The sequence below is a fragment of the Phoxinus phoxinus genome (assembly GCF_949152265.1).
Source record: "Phoxinus phoxinus genome assembly, chromosome: 9".
Classification (NCBI taxonomy): domain Eukaryota; kingdom Metazoa; phylum Chordata; class Actinopteri; order Cypriniformes; family Leuciscidae; genus Phoxinus; species Phoxinus phoxinus.
Genome location: NC_136884.1, coordinates 1,840,236 through 1,860,857, shown reverse-complemented (window position 1 = coordinate 1,860,857; position 20,622 = coordinate 1,840,236). Strand labels below are relative to the sequence as shown.

At 37.5% G+C, this 20,622-nt stretch overlaps 2 protein-coding genes and 1 long non-coding RNA gene across 3 annotated transcripts; 1 reads left to right on the top strand and 2 right to left on the bottom strand.

Moving 5' to 3' along the window:
• Positions 1-1,412: 1,412 nt before the first annotated feature.
• Positions 1,413-7,700, bottom strand: lmod2b (leiomodin 2 (cardiac) b). Its single transcript, XM_079623968.1, has 3 exons — positions 7,239-7,700; positions 3,969-5,357; positions 1,413-1,624 (listed from the first exon to the last, which is right to left on the bottom strand). The coding sequence occupies exons 1-3, from the start codon at positions 7,515-7,517 to the stop codon at positions 1,598-1,600; spliced, it is 1,695 nt and encodes a 564-aa protein (XP_079480094.1). The 5' UTR covers positions 7,518-7,700; the 3' UTR covers positions 1,413-1,597.
• A 2,147-nt stretch (positions 7,701-9,847) lies between these two features.
• Positions 9,848-19,724, bottom strand: asb15b (ankyrin repeat and SOCS box containing 15b). Its single transcript, XM_079623967.1, has 9 exons — positions 19,293-19,724; positions 19,155-19,210; positions 18,939-19,070; positions 16,829-16,987; positions 14,742-14,987; positions 13,609-13,780; positions 11,738-12,299; positions 11,212-11,365; positions 9,848-11,130 (listed from the first exon to the last, which is right to left on the bottom strand). The coding sequence occupies exons 1-9, from the start codon at positions 19,394-19,396 to the stop codon at positions 10,961-10,963; spliced, it is 1,755 nt and encodes a 584-aa protein (XP_079480093.1). The 5' UTR covers positions 19,397-19,724; the 3' UTR covers positions 9,848-10,960.
• On the top strand, positions 11,944-14,799 carry LOC307004623. Its single transcript, XR_013799083.1, has 3 exons — positions 11,944-12,077; positions 13,456-13,610; positions 14,695-14,799. It is a non-coding gene; the product is annotated as an uncharacterized lncRNA (long non-coding RNA).
• Positions 19,725-20,622: the final 898 nt, after the last annotated feature.

Genomic DNA, 20,622 nt, shown 5'->3' with positions numbered 1-20,622 from the left:
AATACACCACAGATGTTTTTATATAGCATGTTAAAATTGTCGCTTTTTGAGGGTGAGCGAAAACGCACGTTTTTGTGTCTGTCCCTTTAAATGTAAATGAGCTGCTGCTCCCGGCACAGGGGGCGGAGCTACAATAGCTCGTGTCCTTTTACCTCACACACACATCCACTGGAAGTTTCAAAACCTTTTAGCCTTTTATGTTCAAACCGAAGTCAGAAAGATGGAGAGACTCAAGAAGAAGTGACGCATGCATAAGCAACAGGACATTTCTGAACGGTTAGTTGGTGAATTTATGTCGTTTGTGTAGTTATCTTCTAGTCATTGATTAGCATATTCTGTCTTGCTAATCTATAAATCGCGTTCCAGGGGCGGGTTTATGTAAATTCTAGCGTTGGTGATGTCACTAACCTTTTGTTGTAGTCCTTAAAAAGCGATTTCTTTAAAAGCCAATATCTCCCTTTGCTTTGAACTTTGAGCTTTGTAACTTTTTAGATGTTGTTTATGATCAAACAGCAACATTACACACTAACTAAAGCTAGAAAAGTGAAATCATATTCAAACACCCCTTTAAAGCTAGAATGTTAAAGCAGACAAAATTGGAGTGAAAGTGTTTTAATATTTTCTGTGCTTCCTTCATAACCTGTTCAGCAGCTTTTATTTTTCCCCATGTGGTCTCATGTCTTCAGAAGTTAGCCATGCTTTAAATGTCTGTTGCAGGCTGTGATGTGCATGGAAATAATGTTAGAAGTCTATTAAAGGGATTGTTCACCCAAAAATGCATTCACTCATCCTCATGTCGTCCCAAACCCGTTCATTTTCGGAACATGAAGATCTTTTTGATGAAATCTGAGCTTTCTGTCCCTCCATTGACAGTCTACGCAACTACCACTTTGATGCTTCAAAACTTCACCCGTTTGGTTTAGGAGGGACGTCAGGTTGAGTAATAATGACAGGATTTTCATTTTTTGGGTGAACTAATCCTTTAACGATTCTTCTGTGGGAAAGTATGTGTCTTTCAGATACACTGCTGCTAAAAACATTTCTCTGTTCACGGTGAACAGCTGCGGAGTGGATTTAGTCCCCGGGAACTTTTCCAAAATACACAAACATACAAGGTCCGGATTAAGAGACTGTGATATTCATACAACCAATACTCTCCCATTCCAGCGAAGTCATTTCGGCCCTGCGTTTGTTTACGGAAGAGTCTTCTGACCTTTGCCACTGTTTTGGTCAGTTCTGCTAAGTATAGCGGAAATAACGATGCTCTTATTATTTTATTCAATTATTAAATTGATGATTTTTTTAATCCTTTAAACCAAGGCAGATATTTACATTTATACAGACATGAATCATGTTAAAAATCATTAACAAGGCAAAGTCGTTTTTTTTTTTTTTCATTTAAGAACAAGGAAGTACAATCACAACAACAGCACAAACTGCCTCAACGACTATAAGTGATATAAAAAAAATGAGTACAGTGCAAATATCCAGGTCATTCTCAATACAGAAAACCCTTTCATTTTAAACATTAAACAGAAAAGCACACATGTGTCTGTGTTTGCAGATGATGCCCAGGAGGTCTTGCCTCACAGTCTGGTTACTGAAGATACTGAGGAACCTCCACCTGCGGAGAAGCAAAAGGTCAGATCCATCTAAATTTGTTCACAGCACAATTAGATTACCATGACCTTTTTTTATTATATTTATATTTAGTGCTGGGCTACGAGTAATCGCATCCAAAATAAAAGTTTGTGTTTACATAATGTGTGTGTGTACTGTCAAATATAAGTATATTAAGAAATATTTGCATCTACGTACAGGTGAAATTTGAATATGGTGCAAAAGTTCATTTATTTCAGTAATTCAACTTAAAAGGTGAAACTAATATATTATATAGACTCATTACATGCAAAGTGAGATATTTCAAGCCTTTATTTGTTATAATTGTGATGATTATGGCTTATAGCTTATGAAAACCCCAAATTCTAAATTAGAATATTGTGAAAAGGTTTTCAAGCATAATCATCAAAATTATAACAAATAAAGGCTTGAAATATCTAATTTTGCATGTAATGAATCTATATAATATATTAGTTTCACCTTTTAAGTTGAATTATTGAAATAAATGAACTTTTGCACCATATTCTAATTTTTCGAGTTTCACCTGTATTTAAGAAATATATATATTTATACATAATTTATATATGAATAACACATTTTTCTTAAATATATACATGCATGTGTGTCTATTTATATATACAAAATAATTATACACAGTACACACACATATATTATGTAAACACAAACTTTAATTTTGGATCGGATTTATCGTTGCACAGCACTATATTCAATCAATAATAAAACCTAGGCAAGCATTCTGTTTTTCATTCTTCGGTTTACTCAAACAGTTTTAATTTTCCACGGCACCAAGGCATCTGCCTTCTTATCGAGACGGGTAAAATGGTTTCTATTCATAGCAGCTCTAAGTGTGAGGAATGTGTGGGGTCAGGACGCTCGTCTGAGGATAACACTGAGTTTTCCACTGCCACCGCGTGAACAGAAGCTACGCTTGAGGTTTGTTCTCTGCCATTTTGTCAAGGCCGTATACACCATAGACACTGAGAGCGACGCAAGTCCACCCCAATAATTAGAAATGTCCAAATTGGAAAAAAACATGGGATCATTTTTGGCAGCATATAAAAATGGCGTAAATGAATATGACTGCTTAAAGGAGAACTCCGGGCAATTGTTAAGTTAATCTTGATCGGTATACCTTTGTGAGAACTCTCTATATAAAATAAAAAAACGAACCGGATTGGTGCTTGCAACACAGAGCTGCTACCGCTAATGCCCAGAGCTCACTCAGCTAACGGCAGTTATGGGGCATATTCATAAAGAGTGTTTGTGTGCCTCTTAACAGACACAAAATGCAATTAAAATGTCTGTCCAACATGAACAGGGTCCTTGCATGACAACAAGATGCGTTTAGCAACTTAGCCATTGTTTAAATTCACCTAAATAGTGTTTTAGACGCTAACTGTAGTCTCACGCTGAAGTCCCGTGGGAACTCCCGTTGTAGCCGGTTGTGTGTGTGAAGAGTGTAAGGCTAGTTCTTCGTCTGTATACTCGGGTTCGAATAAATAAGGATGACCATCAAACTCAAAAGCCTCTTCCATGTGTTCAAAATCTTCTATATTCTCCATAGTTACGTTACGAACCATTTCTTCTTCATTTGTGAGCAACTCCAATCATCACTCTTCACACACACGACGCTCCTCCTCCTGCACACACTTCTATTCACCTTTTTCCGGCTACAACGGGACTTCAGCGCGACTTCACTAATGTATCAGTGATCTGAACCATTATTTTTACAATTTTCATACAATTTATGAAGCAGACATCCTATTCAGAAGTAGTATTGGAAGTTTGGCAGATTTTTAAATGAATTCAACCTCTAAGAAACACAAAAGATCACGCATGTGCATTATATATCGCCGCCACATCACTAATGCTGAATCTATTCTTTTTTTCTTTATATTTAAAACATTTTCAGACCTTTTTTTCTAAAAGAATTGAATAGATGTTATCTTTTGAACTCTTGGCATGAAAACAAACTGAGGTTTCTACCATTCTTTCATGATTTTTCATGTTCATCACTATTTCAAAATAAAGGTCTGAACACGCCTTAGGAGTATGAACATATTCTTGTTGCAAATTGATAAATTACGGCTCCTCTCCTTCTCAAAAATGAAAACTAGAGATTGTAAGCTTTCAAATGATATATAGTTTTTGTCAAGATTGGTTTAGTATAGGATATTACTGTTTTAAATGTATAATGGCCGTGGTGCCAATAAGACCTTTGTATTTGGCATAACTGCCTGTATAGTTTTTTACAAGTCAGTCATTTGAGGTTCCCTTTCAGCGCCGATGTTGCCTAAGAAGACAACTATGTGTTGGGAGATACTCACCCTTCTGAGATTTTTGATGCTGCTTCCTTTGATGGCGTCCATGAGTTGATCATGAGCGCAGCGTAGAGGCGTGGACGGCCTGGAGCTGTCTCTGTCATTGATGGGTCTCAGCGCGTTCTTCAGTTCCTTTAATACGCTGTTAGTCTCTGTTTGCTTTGCAGTGCCGTTTTTGCCCTTTTTGGATTTGGATTTGGTGGGCCCATGCTGCTGCTTCTTGGAGGTCTTCTCTTGCCGTTTGATGACCTCTGCGATCATTCTGGAGGGAGATTTCTTCTCTGGGATTGAAGCTTTGGGTGGAGGAGGTGGTGGTGGTGGTGGTGGAGGAGGAGGTGCTGGTGGAGGAGCGTTCTTCTTTGCCATGTCGATGTGTGGCAGCTTTGGAGATGACCATGGTGAACTTCGAGGAGAAGAGTTGGGCGTGCTCTTCTGAAGCGCGACCGTTCTTGGGTTTGAGGGAGTCGCCGCAACTCCTTGCTGTTGACGCATCTCCTGCATTCTCCTCTGTCTTTGGAAGTCTTGGTTGCGCGTGAGAATGGTCGTCATGCTTATACGAGGGCCTGGAAGATCGAACTGGTATCCCAACTTTAACAGAGTGGTATTCTCCCTCAGTAACTTCACAATCTCCATTTCCACCTGACCTCCACAGATGTGCCGTTGGTTGTGAAATCGCATTTCTGTGAGTTTACCGTTTCGGGCGAGGGCCTGCACTAGTGCCATGATACCCTTCCCTGTAATAAAGTTGGATTCAATGTTAAGATTGGTGATGTTGCCGTTTTCTCTCAGCATCTTGGCAATGGCAAAAGCCACCTGGTCATCTGCGTGTGTGTTGGCAAGACTAAAGAAACGTACGTGTGTGTTAGATCGTAAGGCCTCTGCGAATCGGATGAGAGTGTCTTGGGAGATGTTGTCAATGTTGTTGAGGTTGACTTCGGCGGTGTCTGGGTCATTGTTGAGGATGTTTTCCAGAACCTCGTCCACCACAGTGGGGTTTCCTGACATGCGACTTGGCTCCTGAACTTGGACTTTTGTTTCGTCTATCAGGGGAGAGTGTCGTCTTTCAGGCTCTGCCATTCTGGGATTGGACTGACCATTGGAAGACCAACACTGCTGTGGTTGAGTAGCGCAATCTAGTGACTGTGCTATTTTAGGACTGGTGTCTTCTTCTTCTTCTTCCACCTCCTCCTCCTCCTCCTCTTCTTCTTCCACCTCCTCCTCTTCTTCTGTCACTGGATCATCCGGTTCACTTTCCTCTTCTTCCTGTTCCTCTTCATCATCCCGATATTTCTGTGCATCTTTCTCATTTTCTTCAGCCTCGTCTTTTTCATCCCCAGATTCTTCAGTGTCACTCTCTGTCAGACCTTCTTCCTCTTCTCTGCCGTCTTCGTCTTTCTGGAATTGAGAAAGTCATTTTTTTTTTTTTTGAAAAGCATTGATCCTGGTGCTATTATGAGAACTTGAGTCCCAGACCCATGGTGTCTCAACCCCTTTCAAATCATTCCTTTTCCCGGATTATAGAGCTATGTACATTTTTGGGGATATTTGATCAAATCTTTGGCAAATGGCGACTGCTATTCAACAATTCAGATCAAAATCCTTAAAGGGATAGTTCACTTTAAAATGAAAATTATGTCATCATATACTCACATCTTCATTTATATATCGCTTTTAACAATGTAGACTGTTTCAAAGCTGCTTTACAGAGATAAACGTATAATTTAAGGTAACAGATTGTTTTGGCTTTATAGCGGTTCTTGAATAATGTTATTTTCCAGCTAAAGTTCGTTTTGATTGATTCACTTCCGTCGAAAGGATCATTAGTTATTCAATTAGAGACCGCTAAGACGACACCGTTCTCTCTACACAGACTTTAGACGCTAACCTGTGAGAAACACTGACGGCGCTCACGTGCGCATCAAGAATTAATTCTATAGTTATGTGCGTTTGAATATATGTGCGCACCAATCCTTAACAAACTACTTGTCCTGCCTATAAATTGGATACAGAAATTTTTTTTTTTTATCACTACGGGGTAGATGCGTAGATACTCACCCTCAAGTTGTTTCAAACCTGTATGAACAACAAACAGTTAACTGGTCCCATCAAATAAATACAATGGCAGTCAATGGGACCAGTTAACTGTTTGGTTACTGACATTCTTCAAAATATCTTCCTTTGTGTTCAGCAGAAGAAAGAAATCCATACAGGTTTGAAACAACTTGAGGGTGAGTATATAATGACATAATTTTCATTTTAAAGTGAACTATCCCTTTAAATATAGCATCCTTTAGTTTTAACCCAACACACTCATGAAAAGATGAAGTAGTCTCCGATGTAGATGGCACTTTTCCTCCTTCTCGCTCATCTTTCCGTGACTTCTTAAAGTGTAATATTGAACTTTGTGCATACGCCATTTTCACTGCATGTTAATGAACTCACGCGCAAAGAAAATAGCATCGTAGGCTAACCCTAATTCACATTTATTTGTATAGCGCTTTTCATAATAAATATAATTTCAAAGCAGCTTTATAGAAAGAGTCCACATTAATATTTAGATCTTTTCTCAGATGTGACTAAGTTATGTATTTCAGAAGATAAGAATGTATTAATTTAAACAATGTAATAATTTAAAGCAGAAACAATAAGCTCATTGAAGTAATGAATACATGTTTGTTAAGAAATTATTATGGCATATTGAAAATTGTAGCATTGGTGTATGTTAATCAAACCAATAAGTTTGAAAACATAACTATAGAATTAATTCTTGATGCGCACGTGAGCGCCATCAGCGTTTCTCACAGGTTCGCGTTTTAAGTCTGTGTAGAGAGAACGGTGTCGTCTTAGCGGTCTCTAATTTAATAACTAATGATCGTTGCGACGGAAGTGAATCAATCAAAACGAACTTTAGCTGGAAAGTAACATTATTCAAGAACCACTATAAAGCCAAAACAATCTGTTACCTTAAATTATACGTTTGTCTCTGTAAAGCAGCTTTGAAACAATCTACATTGATAAAAGTGCTATATAAATGAAGATGACTTGACTTGAAAATACCATGCATCAATCTAAATTATAATGTACCAAACTCGTATCGAACCATGACCCCAAAACCGAGGTACGTACCGAACCGTGACTTGTCTACCTTAAGGGTGCATATTACTACCTTAAGGTACCAAAATGTACCCTTTATGGATAAATAAGGTACATATTTGTACCTTTTGAGGGTGACAAGCTGTTGTAAACTGTTAGTGTTTGAGGTTGTGGATCACTGACCTGTCCAGGGCTTGTGGAGCCGATCCTCTCCTCCTCCAACAGTTTCCGTGTCTCGGTTTCCCAGTATTTCATCAGAGCTTCCCGGCTGAACGTTCCAGTGGGAGTCTTAGCCGTCTGATCTCTCTGTCGCAGTCCGATGGGAAGATTGTCGTCTGGGTCAATATCAGCCAGCTCCTTCTCCAGCTCCTGTAGTTCCTCAGCAGTCAACGAGGCCAGCAACTCATCTTCATCCAAATCCTCGTACTTACTCAGTTCCCGTCGGTAGCCAAACGTACTCATGGTGGTCTGTTTAAAGTCTCTGTTTAAAGTTTGGTCTCAGTTATTGGGACATCAGATGTTTCGAGTGGTCTGGGATCTGGGATGGTGCGATTGAGAGTGAGCGCTCGTCTACTGTGGCGGGCAGCTGGAGGGGTCTTAAGCAAAGCCCCAGCCCATGATGTCGTTGCTTTTTTGGGAGGCAGGAGTCAATCAGACAGAGCTGGAAAAAGCATGTGAGCTCACAACATGGCCACAGCGAGGCCTGTCAGTAAATGCTGACTGCATTGTTCATGTCCAAAATAAGCAGATAGACTCTGGCTTAGAGAGAAATGGCAATGTCCTTATAATAGCGAGTCGTTTTTTTACCAGCGTACTTGATTTTGAAATATGTAAAACCTATTCTCTTTACTGGTGCGTTAAATGAAATCTCATTTACTGTGGTCTAATTATGCTACATTTTAGGGCTGCACAATTTATCGAAATATCGCAAATGTATATATCGCAATATGCATATCGCAAAAGCTTGCAATAAATGGGGTCATGAACAAAAGACAGGTTTTTTTTAGCTTTAATAAGTATCAGGATATATTCAATTGATACAGTGAAAACTAAGCAATGTTTTATTTTTATATTTTATGATTCAGTTTATTTTATTAAATAAACCTAATGTAGATAACCTGAAACCCTGTGGTTTACACTGATGTTAAAATAACACTTCTTATGCGACAGTAAAACACTGATGTTCACTTTCAGAAGTTATAAGGATGTTTTCTTGCAATAAAAAGAATGTGAAACACATGTAGGTTATATTATTTTAAATATATTTAAAAGATAATTTAAGTTTATTTTACACACTTTAAGCATTATCGTATCGCATATCGAATATCGCATTATTTAAGGAGTTATCGCATATCGCATTTTTCTTCAATATCGCACAGCCCTAACATTTTAAAAGTACCATTTTTGTGTTGTTGACATCCTCAGTTTTGATTTGGACTACCCAGAATACACTTTAAGTGTTTTTAGCTTTTATATTAAGTGTTTTTTTTTAATTTTCTATTTATATCAACGATCTAGGTCATGGAATAGATTCCGCAAAATTACATTTGTATGCAGACGATACAATTATTTATACAACAGCATCTTCTTTAAATCAAGCAATGAAGCAACTACAGAAGGCTTTTCACGTACTCATTGTCACAGTTAAAATTGGTTTTAAACTCAAAAAAGACAAAATACATGATTTTTAGTCGGGGTCGCTCTTAAGTAACCGATATTTCAATTATAACTTCAAATGGTTTACCAGTAGAAAGAGCGAGTTCTTATAAATATCTAGGTATATGGATGGACGAAAGATTAGCAGATTTAGATTTGGAAGGAATTGCAAAATGTTCTTAACTTAGACGCACTTTTAAACGTCTTTTGCAAAATATTTTACTGGACACTTAATTGTTTTAGCTAATTTGCTTTTACCTGATCGTTGTAAATTGTGGTGTTGTCTTATTGTTATTTCTTTTGTGTGAAACTATATGTGCCGCTGTCTTGACCAGGTCTCTCTGGAAGAAGAGATTGTAATATCTCAATGTGATTCTCCTGGTTAAAATACCACATCAAGCTAAAGTAACACGTCACAGGCTAATAGTGAAGGGCAGATTATCCCAAGAACTGTTATCTGCCTGGCATGAACCATTGTGAGGATTAAAAAAAAAAAAATCCTCTTCCCTCTCTTAGCCTTTTTACTGGGTTTGTCTCGCTTTTGATGTCATAATCGGGATTAAAATTTGCTTTATTATTGCATTCATCAAAGCATACGTCATACTATTAAATCCTCAGCTTGCCTAAAAAGTAGTGGATCTGGAAAGAGGCTAAAGGTTAATAAGGTGTAGATATGAATGGATCTCGAAGGCCATAAGCCCTGTGTGTGTGTGTGTAATGATCAGATTTGGACTGAGTGTGAACGCTCAGATAAGCTGTTTGTTGTCCCATAGGATCCGAACATCATCGAAAGCCTAGATCTGTGTTTATGACAGGAACACAATGTCTGCTGTATCTCTGGAGCCGCCGACTGGCGTTGACACTGCAGGAATGTTGTTGCTCCGATAACACGAGTCTTTAGCAACAACAGCTTCAGTAAAGTCCTCAGTGTTTTTGGATTTGTATGAATGTTGATTAAATTTGAAATGTATGCCAAATTCTTATGGTTTAAGAAAAATAATGCAATTTTTAGCATGTGATAAAAATCCAATGTCAGTTAACGTCAAACTGTTTCCATAGTAAGTGATGTATTTAACGTTGCACGTATTTAAATCATGTCCAGGTCAATTTTGCATAAAATAAATTATGCCTAGGAGTAGCATAAAAAAACAAAAAAACATTTTAATTGTAAAATCAAAGACATTTACATTTATTCATTTAGCAGACTCTTTTATCCAAAGCAACTTACAAATGAGAAACAATAGAAGCAATTAAACTAGCAGTAGGACAACAATATGTAAGTGCTATGACCCTTCACAGTTCAATCTAACGCAATTTTTTAATTTTAAAGTTAGAATAGAGAAGAAAGTGTTAGTATTACTGGATCAAGTGCTGCCGAAAAAGATACGTCTTCAGCAGTTTCTTAAAAATGGCTACGGTCTCAGCAGCTCTGAGAAAGACATTCGCATTACTATATTTATTTATTAGTATGGTTTCAGGTTGAAATTTGACCTACACATGCTCTCATTTTTGTGAGCAATGAAATGATACAATCACAAATAGGGATGCATAACGATTAATCGCAATTAATCGTTTGCAGAATAAACGTTTTTGTTTACATCATATATGTGTGTATAATAATTATGTATATATAAATATACAAACATGCATGTATAATTTTCAGAAAGAAATCTATTTATATATTAAGTATTTATAATTATATATAATATAAATTAGATTATAAATTATATTTAAATATAAAAAATAAATATTTTTTAAATATATACATGCATGTGTGTGTATTTATAAATGCATAATTATTTTACACAGTACACACACATATATGATGTAAACAAAAACTTTTATTCTGCAAACGATTAATTGCGATTCATCGTTATGCATCCCTAATCACAAATACTGTATATTGATTTGAAACAAACAGACAAATAAAGCGAATAAAATGCATTTACAGGTGAAACTCGAAAAAAAATGATATGGTGCAAAAGTTCATATATTTCAGTAATTCAACTTAAAAGGTGAAACTAATATATTATATAGACTCATTATATGCAAAGTGAGATATTTCAAGCCTTTATTTGTTCTAATTTTGATGATTATGAAACCTTTTCACAATATTCTCATTTTGAATTTGGGGGTTTCATAATCTGTAAGCCATAATCATCAAAATTATAACAAATAAAGTCTTGAAATATCTCACTTTGCATGTAATGAGTCTATATAATATATTAGTTTCACCTGTAGATGTATATCTAGTGTTCATCCATTCGCCCATAGATATCATATTCTTTGTAGAGCAGGAAGTTCTTCAGTGTCGGGGGGAAAGTAACGGTGCTCATGAACTCTGGGTCATTCAGTCTCCTCAGTGTCATAAGTCTCCTGATAACCAACCTGGCCTGGTGTTTCAGAGGCTGTGGGTTCCCTAGCACCAAAGAAATAGTTATCTTTTGTGTTTCATACAGGTTTGCAACGACATGAATTGTGATGAACAGAAGTGTCTTACTGAGGGAGTCACAGATGTTGGGCCACTCCTCCTGTTTCTCCAGAATGCATTGCAGTTTAGAGCAGATGTGCACGTGATTCACGTAATCCAGGAGTGTTTGCACCACCTTCCCAGCCAAGTGCGCCATCCACGACACGCTAATGAACTCGCAAAACTTGAAAACACAGGACAGAGTGCATACTTAGGCCACATGTAAATGCAGAAATTGAATATTTCAAGGATGAATTGAAACCTATTGTTGCAGTGATCACAATAATAAGATGCAATAATGCACATCTCTTAAAACAAATTAAACAATGCATGCTTTAATTCAATGCATGCTGAAGTAGTGCTATTTTAGTGAATTCATCATTCGGAATGTGCATTTTCATGTCTATTGGCGCGATTGATAAGGGCTAATTTACGCAGATATGAGGTTTTAAATGGCTTTACCAGCACTGGTTAGTGAATAAGACGCAGGTTTTGATGCATGCATAACTGGTGCAATCCACTCCATTGCTTTCTAGCCCCAAAATATGATGCTTACGTTCACTTTGTTTGTGACTCTCTTGATGTGGTATGACTGGCTGTGAAACTCTCTCCATGTGTATGTCATTACAGGGCTGTCATGATGACACTCGAAGCAGCTTTCTGCATCGTAACCATTGTTGAGGAGCAGACGCAGCATCATTTCATCTTTGAGGCAGTATTGCAGCGCCGTGGGAAATGCGGTGTCACTGACGACAGAGAAGACGCAGTTGACGTTCGCTCCGTGAGCGAGAAGCAGTCGCACCAACTCGTGTTTCCCAGCTCTGACCGCCACCAGGAGGCTTCGCAGAGGGTCCAGGTCCGGTTTGGCTCCTGCTTTCAGAAGCATCTCAGTGCAGGTGACGTCTCCATTACAGATGGCGAAGTACAGCGGGGTTTTCCTCATGTCACCGTAGTTTTCTGAAATATGGCAGCCTAAGATTGAGTTGACGTCAAAGTCTTTTTCGATGAGCAGCTCGAGACAGTCGGCGTGACCTCCGTCCGCCGCAGAATGAACCGGACTCATGCCAGACAGACGAATGGCTCTGCTAGTGGTGATGGGAATGAAGGTCCTCAAAGCCCTGTCAGTTTAAAGAGACACAGGGTTGAAAATTAACACCCGCCAACCGCGGGTAAAAATCAACTGTGGCGGGTAACGCTGTCAAATCACTTGCCAATTTGGTGCTACTTATTATGTTACTCACTTTGCTGGGAAGGTTCGCGTAAGCCAAATCTGTGCAGAACTCGTGGGTCATCATGATATATTAAAGGAACACGCCGACTTTTTGTGACTTTAGCTTATTCACCGTATCCCCCAGAGTTAGATAAGTCCACACACACCCTTCTCATCTCCGTGCGCGCCGTAACTCTGTCTGACTCACCCACCGCTAGCCTAGCTTAGCACAAAGACTGGAGGTAAATGGCTCCAGCTAGCATACTGCTATATACATACTGGGAACTATATTCTCAGAAGGCGAAGCACTGCTACTTCTGCGGAGTGATTAGCACAACACTCTGAGCAAACTCTCATGGGGTTTCTCAGGCGCTGCGAGCAAATCCCTCCGCAGAAGTAGCAGTGCTTCGCCTTCTGAGAATATAGTTCCCAGTATGTATACGGTTAGAAGATGGCTGTGTCTCATGTGACCTTTTTATTTGTACACGCTGTGACTATACAAATCACAACATGTAAATAGGAAAATGTTGGCGTTATTTTGTCACTTATTGGGAGCAGTATGCTAGCTGGAGCCATTTACCTCCAGTCTTTGTGCTAAGCTAGGCTAGCGGTGGGTGCGTCAGACAGAGTTACGGCACGCGCTGAGATGAGAAGGGTGTGTGTGGACTTATCTAACTCTGGGGGATACGGTGAATACGCTAAAAAAGACGGCGTGTTCCTTTAAATACAGAGTATTGCGCAGAATCTGTGCATATCTGGCTTGCTTGAACACGCGTCACTACACAACAAATAACGGTGCGCTTGTTCATTTGCATTGAAGCAATAGCGAAGATTAAAAAGCATTTGGTTAACAGAAAAGACAAAAAAAATTATGTTCTTTGTACTGTATTGATCTGTACATCTAAAACACATTTTTGGTGATGAGGATGAAAGAGGAAGGGAGGGGATGGCTGGATGACATGATTTTGTTTGAATAAGAAATGAATGTAAATCCAAATTGTATTTTTTTATATATAAAAGCTGTAACGTAGTTAATCTGGTCTTATTTCTTCTTCTTTTTCTAGGCTATAGTAGAGGTTCTGAATGGCCGGAAACGTAAACATTTAGTAGCCAAATTGGCCGGTGAGTGAAAGTCAATTTCAAACCCTGGAGACACACACAATGTTTTTCTCATGGCAGACATGTTGAAGTTTGTGAGATTGATTCGGCGTGCTCACAGGTAGTGCCCTTCATAGGCTGCACGGTGAATTGGCAGTTGAGAGCAAAGGCTGGCCTCGTTTGGACTGGCACCGTGTTGTAAGAGCAGATTTATACAGTCCAGGTTCCCAGAGCCTGCGGCGTCATATAACACACTGTCTCCGTTTGAAGCTTGTGTGGTGGCGTCGCCCCCTAGAGGAGAAAGCAAATGCATTCATTGTAGGGGGAATCAATCTGCAAATGCCTTGTTGTCTCAGTCTGCATGATAAGAGAAATTATTATCACTGCAAAAATAGTTGGTAGCACTTTATTTTACAGTCATGTACACACTATGTACTAGCAATTATAATAACTTGGGGTTACACTTTATTTTAAGGTGTCATTGTTACAGTATTTAAGTACTGAGTAACATTAAGCAACTACATGTACTTACTAATATGGTAAGGATAGGATTAGGATTTGGTTAAAGGGTTAGTTGCATGTAATTATGCATAATTTACTGTTATTACTATGGCAAGTACATGTAACGCATAACAAGGACACTGTAAAATAAAGTGTTACTGCACTTTATTTTACAGTCCTGTTCCACATGTACATGTACTTATTATAGCAATTATAATAACTTGGTCATAATTAGGTACTAACCCTGAACCTTCACCTTAATCTAACCTTATATTACCAGTACTTTCCTTACTTTACTTTAACAGTACTCTAAAATAAAGTGTAACCCACGGTTTTATACATTGTGAGACTCTTTTTACTAAAATATTGCTGGTAAAATCATATTTTCAGCATATTTAAGATCATGTATGTTTTCTGTCCGCTGTTTGGAATCAGAATTAGCTCTGCCAGATTTGCGAACTAATCAAAAGAGTGATTCATTTTGCAAAAAGATTAATTCGGACAGTTCACTCATGCATTGAAAATCTAAATAAAAATGTACCGATTTTTTAGCTATTACCGGACTAATTTACTAAGAAGTAAGGCAACATTATTGCCAAGTTTGCACACCAATGAAATGATAATTCACTGGATGATGATTAATTTGTTGAATCATCTGTAAGTAACATTTAAGTCTAATTAATTAATGCTCTTTATCATGTTAGTAAGACCACTTCAGGGACGGATAGAGTTGATTCGTGGTCAGACTCACCATGTTGGATGAGGATTGCCAGTATTTGTGGATGCCCGTACTCTGCAGCGATGCCCAGCGGTGTGACCCCGTGCCCGTCCCGTCCCATCACCTTCCCGCCGTGTGTCAGCAACAGCATCAGGACGTCCTCGCAGCCCACCCTCGCGGCCTCATGCACGGCCGTCCACTTCTTCAAACACACCTGCTCCGTGAAGGCACCTCCCGTTATGAGTGCATGAACCGTATCATAAGAGTTTGACCTCACGGCTGCAAAGGGAAACTTGGGATTATGATCCATAAGAAGTAACTAATGCAGCCACGTTTTCAATATGCTTGTACAAATCCACAGTACACTTTCTTGATATGTTATAAAGTAACATTATATTTATTTAATATTTCAGGAACTTTTTTTGCAGTGACATTTAATTTCAAGATAATTATTTTCATTTATCCTAATTCTCAGTAGTCTACTGGGATGGATGGATGGATGGATGGATGGATGGATGGATGGATGGACACTACATACTAGATGGATAGATAGATAGATAGATAGATAGACACTACATACTAGATTGATGGATAGATAGATAGATAGATAGATAGATAGACACTACATACTAGATAGATAGATAGACACTACATACTAGATAGATAGACACTAAATACTAGATAGATAGATAGACACTACATACTAGATAGATAGATAGATAGATAGATAGATAGATAGACACTACATACTAGATAGATAGATAGATAGACACTACATACTAGATAGATAGATAGATAGACACTACATACTAGATAGATAGATAGATAGATAGATAGATAGATAGATAGACACTACATACTAGATAGATAGATAGATAGACACTACATACTAGATAGATAGATAGACACTACATACTAGATAGATAGATAGATAGACACTACATACTAGATAGATAGATAGACACTACATACTAGAAAGATAGATAGATAGATAGATAGATAGATAGATAGACACTACATACTAGATAGATAGATAGATAGACACTACATACTAGATAGATAGATAGATAGATAGACACTACATACTAGATAGATAGATAGATAGATAGACACTACATACTAGATAGATAGATAGATAGATAGATAGACACTACATACTAGATAGATAGATAGATAGATAGATAGATAGATAGACACTACATACTAGAAAGATAGATAGATAGATAGATAGATAGACACTACATACTAGATAGATAGATAGATAGATAGACACTACATACTAGAAAGATAGATAGATAGATAGATAGATAGATAGATAGATAGATAGACACTACATACTAGATAGATAGATAGATAGATAGACACTACATACTAGAAAGATAGATAGATAGATAGATAGATAGATAGACACTACATACTAGATAGATAGATAGATAGACACTACATACTAGATAGATAGATAGATAGATAGATAGACACTACATACTAGATAGATAGATAGATAGATAGATAGATAGATAGACACTACATACTAGATAGATAGATAGATAGATAGACACTACATACTAGATAGATATATAGATAGATAGATAGATAGACACTACATACTAGATAGATAGATAGATAGATAGATAGATAGATAGATAGATAGATAGATAGACACTACATACTAGATAGATAGATAGATAGACACTACATGATAGATAGATAGATAGATAGATAGATAGATAGATAGATAGATAGATAGATAGATAGACACTACATACTAGATAGATAGATAGATAGACACTACATACTAGATAGATAGATAGATAGATAGATAGATAGATAGATAGATCACTTTATTACATTGGGAATCACATTATCTTTAAGAAAAGGTCCTTAATTGTCATGAAAATAATGTTTACAATGCAAAAAATAGTAAAGATCCTAAAAAAAAAAATTTGTTAATGCCAAATTTTTTTGTTGTTGTTTGGATTTGGGGTGAAATTTTAAATTCTTTAATTTCTTCACTTGGTGAAATAGATTTTTAATTAGTGTAGTCTAAAATGATATCTGCTTAATTGCTTGTTAGAGAGCCAGACTAATTAGATGTCTCTTTTGTGTGGTTTTGTTGTTACCCAGGAGAAGCGGAGTCTCGTTCCTGCTGTTCGTGTTGTGTGGAGACGCCCCGTGTTGGAGAAGAACCTTCACGTTCTCCACGCGTCCCGCCTGAGAAGCCAGAGTCAGAGCGGTGTCTCCGCCGGCCGTCAGCTCCTCCATGCTCAGCTCATAGGAGGCTGTCCAGGACACGTGTGTATAGGTACCACTGCTTTATTAGCACATCACAATAACTGTTTGAACTTTAAAGGGATACCGTATTTTCCGGACTATAAGTCACACTTTTTTTCATAGTTTGACTGGTCCTGCGACTTATAGTCAGGTACGACTTATATATCAAAATTTATTCATACTGACTGAGATAAACCAAGAGAAAGCATTACCGTCTACAGCCGCGAGAGGGCGCTTTAGTTAGCGGAGTTGTTCAGAAGCGACACCGAGGAAGAACTCAGTGGATTCAGTGTTGAGGAATGAGATCGGGAGCTTGGTGAACTTGCTGACCGGTAACTTGTTGGACTCGCTGGCTTATGTTAATTTAGCCTATTCAGCCTCAGGTATATGTTCTGTGTGCTATTGTGTCGCTGAATAACTGTTAATGTGTTACGCTAACACACCGGACACCTTCTCCCTGTTGTTCTGTGTGCTATTGTGAGCTGCATAACTTGCCTTTCCAGATTAAATGTCTGTTCTTGGTCTTGGATTTTGTGAAATAAATTTCTAAATAAATGTGACTTATAGTCCAGTGCGACTTATATATGTTTTTTTCGTCTTCATGAAGCATTTTTTGACTGATGCGACTTATACGCGACTTATAAATACGATAGTTCACCCAAAAATGTTATTTACCCCATGATTTACTCATCCTCAAGTCATTCTAGGTGTATATGACTTTCTGCTTTCAGACGAATACAATCAGAGTTATATTAAAACATGTCTCTTCCAAGCTTTATAATGGCAGTGAATGGCCGTATAAGTCCATCAAAGAGCATCCATCCATGATAAAACTGCTTCACACTGCTCTGGCGGGTTAATAAAGTCCTTCTGAAGTGAAGCGGTGTCTTTGTTATAAGAAAAATATCTATATTTAAAACTTTATCAACTAGCTTCCGGGCCGGCAGACGGCCTACGCATGTCGGCTTACGCCAAAAGAGTAACACTTGACGATGTATGACGTAGGATGTAGGAGTAGCGTAAGCAAACAAACAGGTCTGTGCTACAAACTCAAGCTCCTCCGACATTTTTCTTAAAAAATTCTCATTTTAGACTTTTAATTTGTGACTGGTGTTTTGTTTTGCTTTATCCTCGTCATTATGTTGTGTGTCAGCTCAAGTGTTACTCTTTTGGCGTAAATCGATGCGTAGGCCGTCTGCCGGAAGCTAGTTATTTTAGTCGATAAAGTTTTAAATATAGATATTTTTCTCACACAAAGACATCGCTTCGCTTCAGAAGGCCTTTATTAACCCGCCAGAGCAGTGTGGAGCACGTTTATCATGGATGGATGCACTTTGATGGACTTCAAAAAACTGTCATTATAAAGCTTGGAAGAGCCAGGACATTTTTTAATATAACTCCGATTGTATTCGTCTGAAAGAAGAAAGTCATATACAATACATAGATGGATAGATGGATGGATGGATGGATGGATGGATGGATGGATGGATGGATGGATGGATGGATGGATGGATAGATTTTTTTATTTGTCCTCGAGAGGAAATTTGCTTCCACCATAGACGCGTACACAATACAAACACACACAACACATCAAGAACATGAACATACAAACATATACAAAAAAACAAGAGAGCATACCTGACGTATCAATGGCAGATTTCCTATGTATTTAGAGCTCGTATAGATACAGGAACATATCATGGGGTAATTAAAATTTTTGGGTGAACTATCCACTTTAACACATTGAGAAGAATCTTTTTGTTGTACATGGACATCAATGTAACACTTGTCGACAAACCTTTGGAAAGACCAAACCAAAGAATGTCTCTGTATGACTGGGATTGAACTCTGTATATTCTGTGTATTTACTTAATGTAATTAAAACAATGTTCAATAAAAAAAATAAAAAGAGACAGGACAAAAAAATCCCTTAAACACAGGCACATTGCGTCTGCTCACCCAGAAGGACGACGTCCAACACATGGGCATCCGGCTGGACAGACGCTCTGTGCATCGGAAGCCAACCTCTGCCGTCTCTTTCCTTATAGGCATCGCTGTACTTGTGCAGTTTCCTTAATGCCGACACATCACCTGGATAACATCACGGCACATGCGGAATATCATTGTCCAATCAGAGCATTGATGATCAGATAAAAGGCCACACGTATGAAGTACCTTGATATATAGCAGATAAAATCTTGAGGTTTTCATCACTGGCTGATTCTAAAGTGCTGCATGAGAAAATTAAATATGTTTGGAATATGTTTGAAATAAATCAATGCTGAGCATGCAAGATGTTTGTGTGTACTGTACCTTAGCGGTTCATTAAAAACAGACAAACTGCAGGCATCTTGGAGGCTCATTTGAATAGCAAACGCAATGAGCGGATCTTCATCCATTTGTTCCATGTAGTCCATTGTGTTTCAGAGGTCAGAGAACTTCAGACATAACTCTGTTCTGAAAGTTTATGATAACCGATAATCGGAAGAAATGTCATGCAACACGCAGCGCTGCGAGACACACACTGAGTTTGTTATTGCATGTCCTGAAGGATATATTTAGTCCTGACCTGCTTTCTTTAGACACTTAGAGAATGCGGGTCACTTTGACACGACCAGGCTTTGAGTTCCCACACAAACACAGTGTTTAGTTTGCTTTCTTAAAGCCTAGACAGAAGACATAAAACATATTAAAAACTGCACATGTCTGATATCTGAATGAGAATTATTTCATGATGTTTAGTTGTTTTTATAGCCTAAAAATTATTATTATTTTTTTTTTAATGTGCAGGTGATGTTGCCCATGTTTAGTCGTTGAATGAAGTCTTGTAACCAAATACATTTGACTGATTTGTGTTATTGTTCATGTGTGTCAATAGCTCTGGGACATGACATAAAAAATATGGGTAACACTTTACAATAAGGTTCATTAGTTAACATTAGTTAATGTAGGCTATTAACTGACAACAATGAGCAATACATTTCTTACATGTATTAATCTTTGTTAATGTTAGTTAATAAAAAAAATACAGCTGTTTATTGTTTGTTGTTAGTTCACAGTGCATTAACAAATACAATATACATGTATAAACAAATTAATGTTAAGAAATACAACCTTTGATTTAAATAACGTATTAAATATTGGAATTAATATGAACTAAGATTATTAGCCTTATAATAAGTTAATAGTTCATGTTAACTAATGAACCTTATCGAAAATATGTGAAACCACTAAAATCGTGTTATGGAATTGATATATTTGAATTATGGAGTCCTGAGTTCGAATCCCACTATTGTTTATATTAAATTGTATTTTTCTTTATTTATGTTGTATAGCTAAACTAAAAACTCGAACATCATTCATTGCTTGGCAGTCATTGAGTTCTTGGTTCGAGTCCCAACAAGAGCTTTAAAGTCTGGATATTCACAAATAATGGACCAGGCTTACTTTGGTCTAGTTTAGATGAATAGTTTATATCATTTTCATCATATATATATATATATATATAAAAAACTCTCTGTCTTAGGAAATAAAACATGTCAAACTAATCTTGGAGTTCTGAATTTGAATCAAATTCTACATTAAATTGTTGCTGTAGTTAAACTGAAATGAAATAAACACTTATATGACATCACAAACTCTG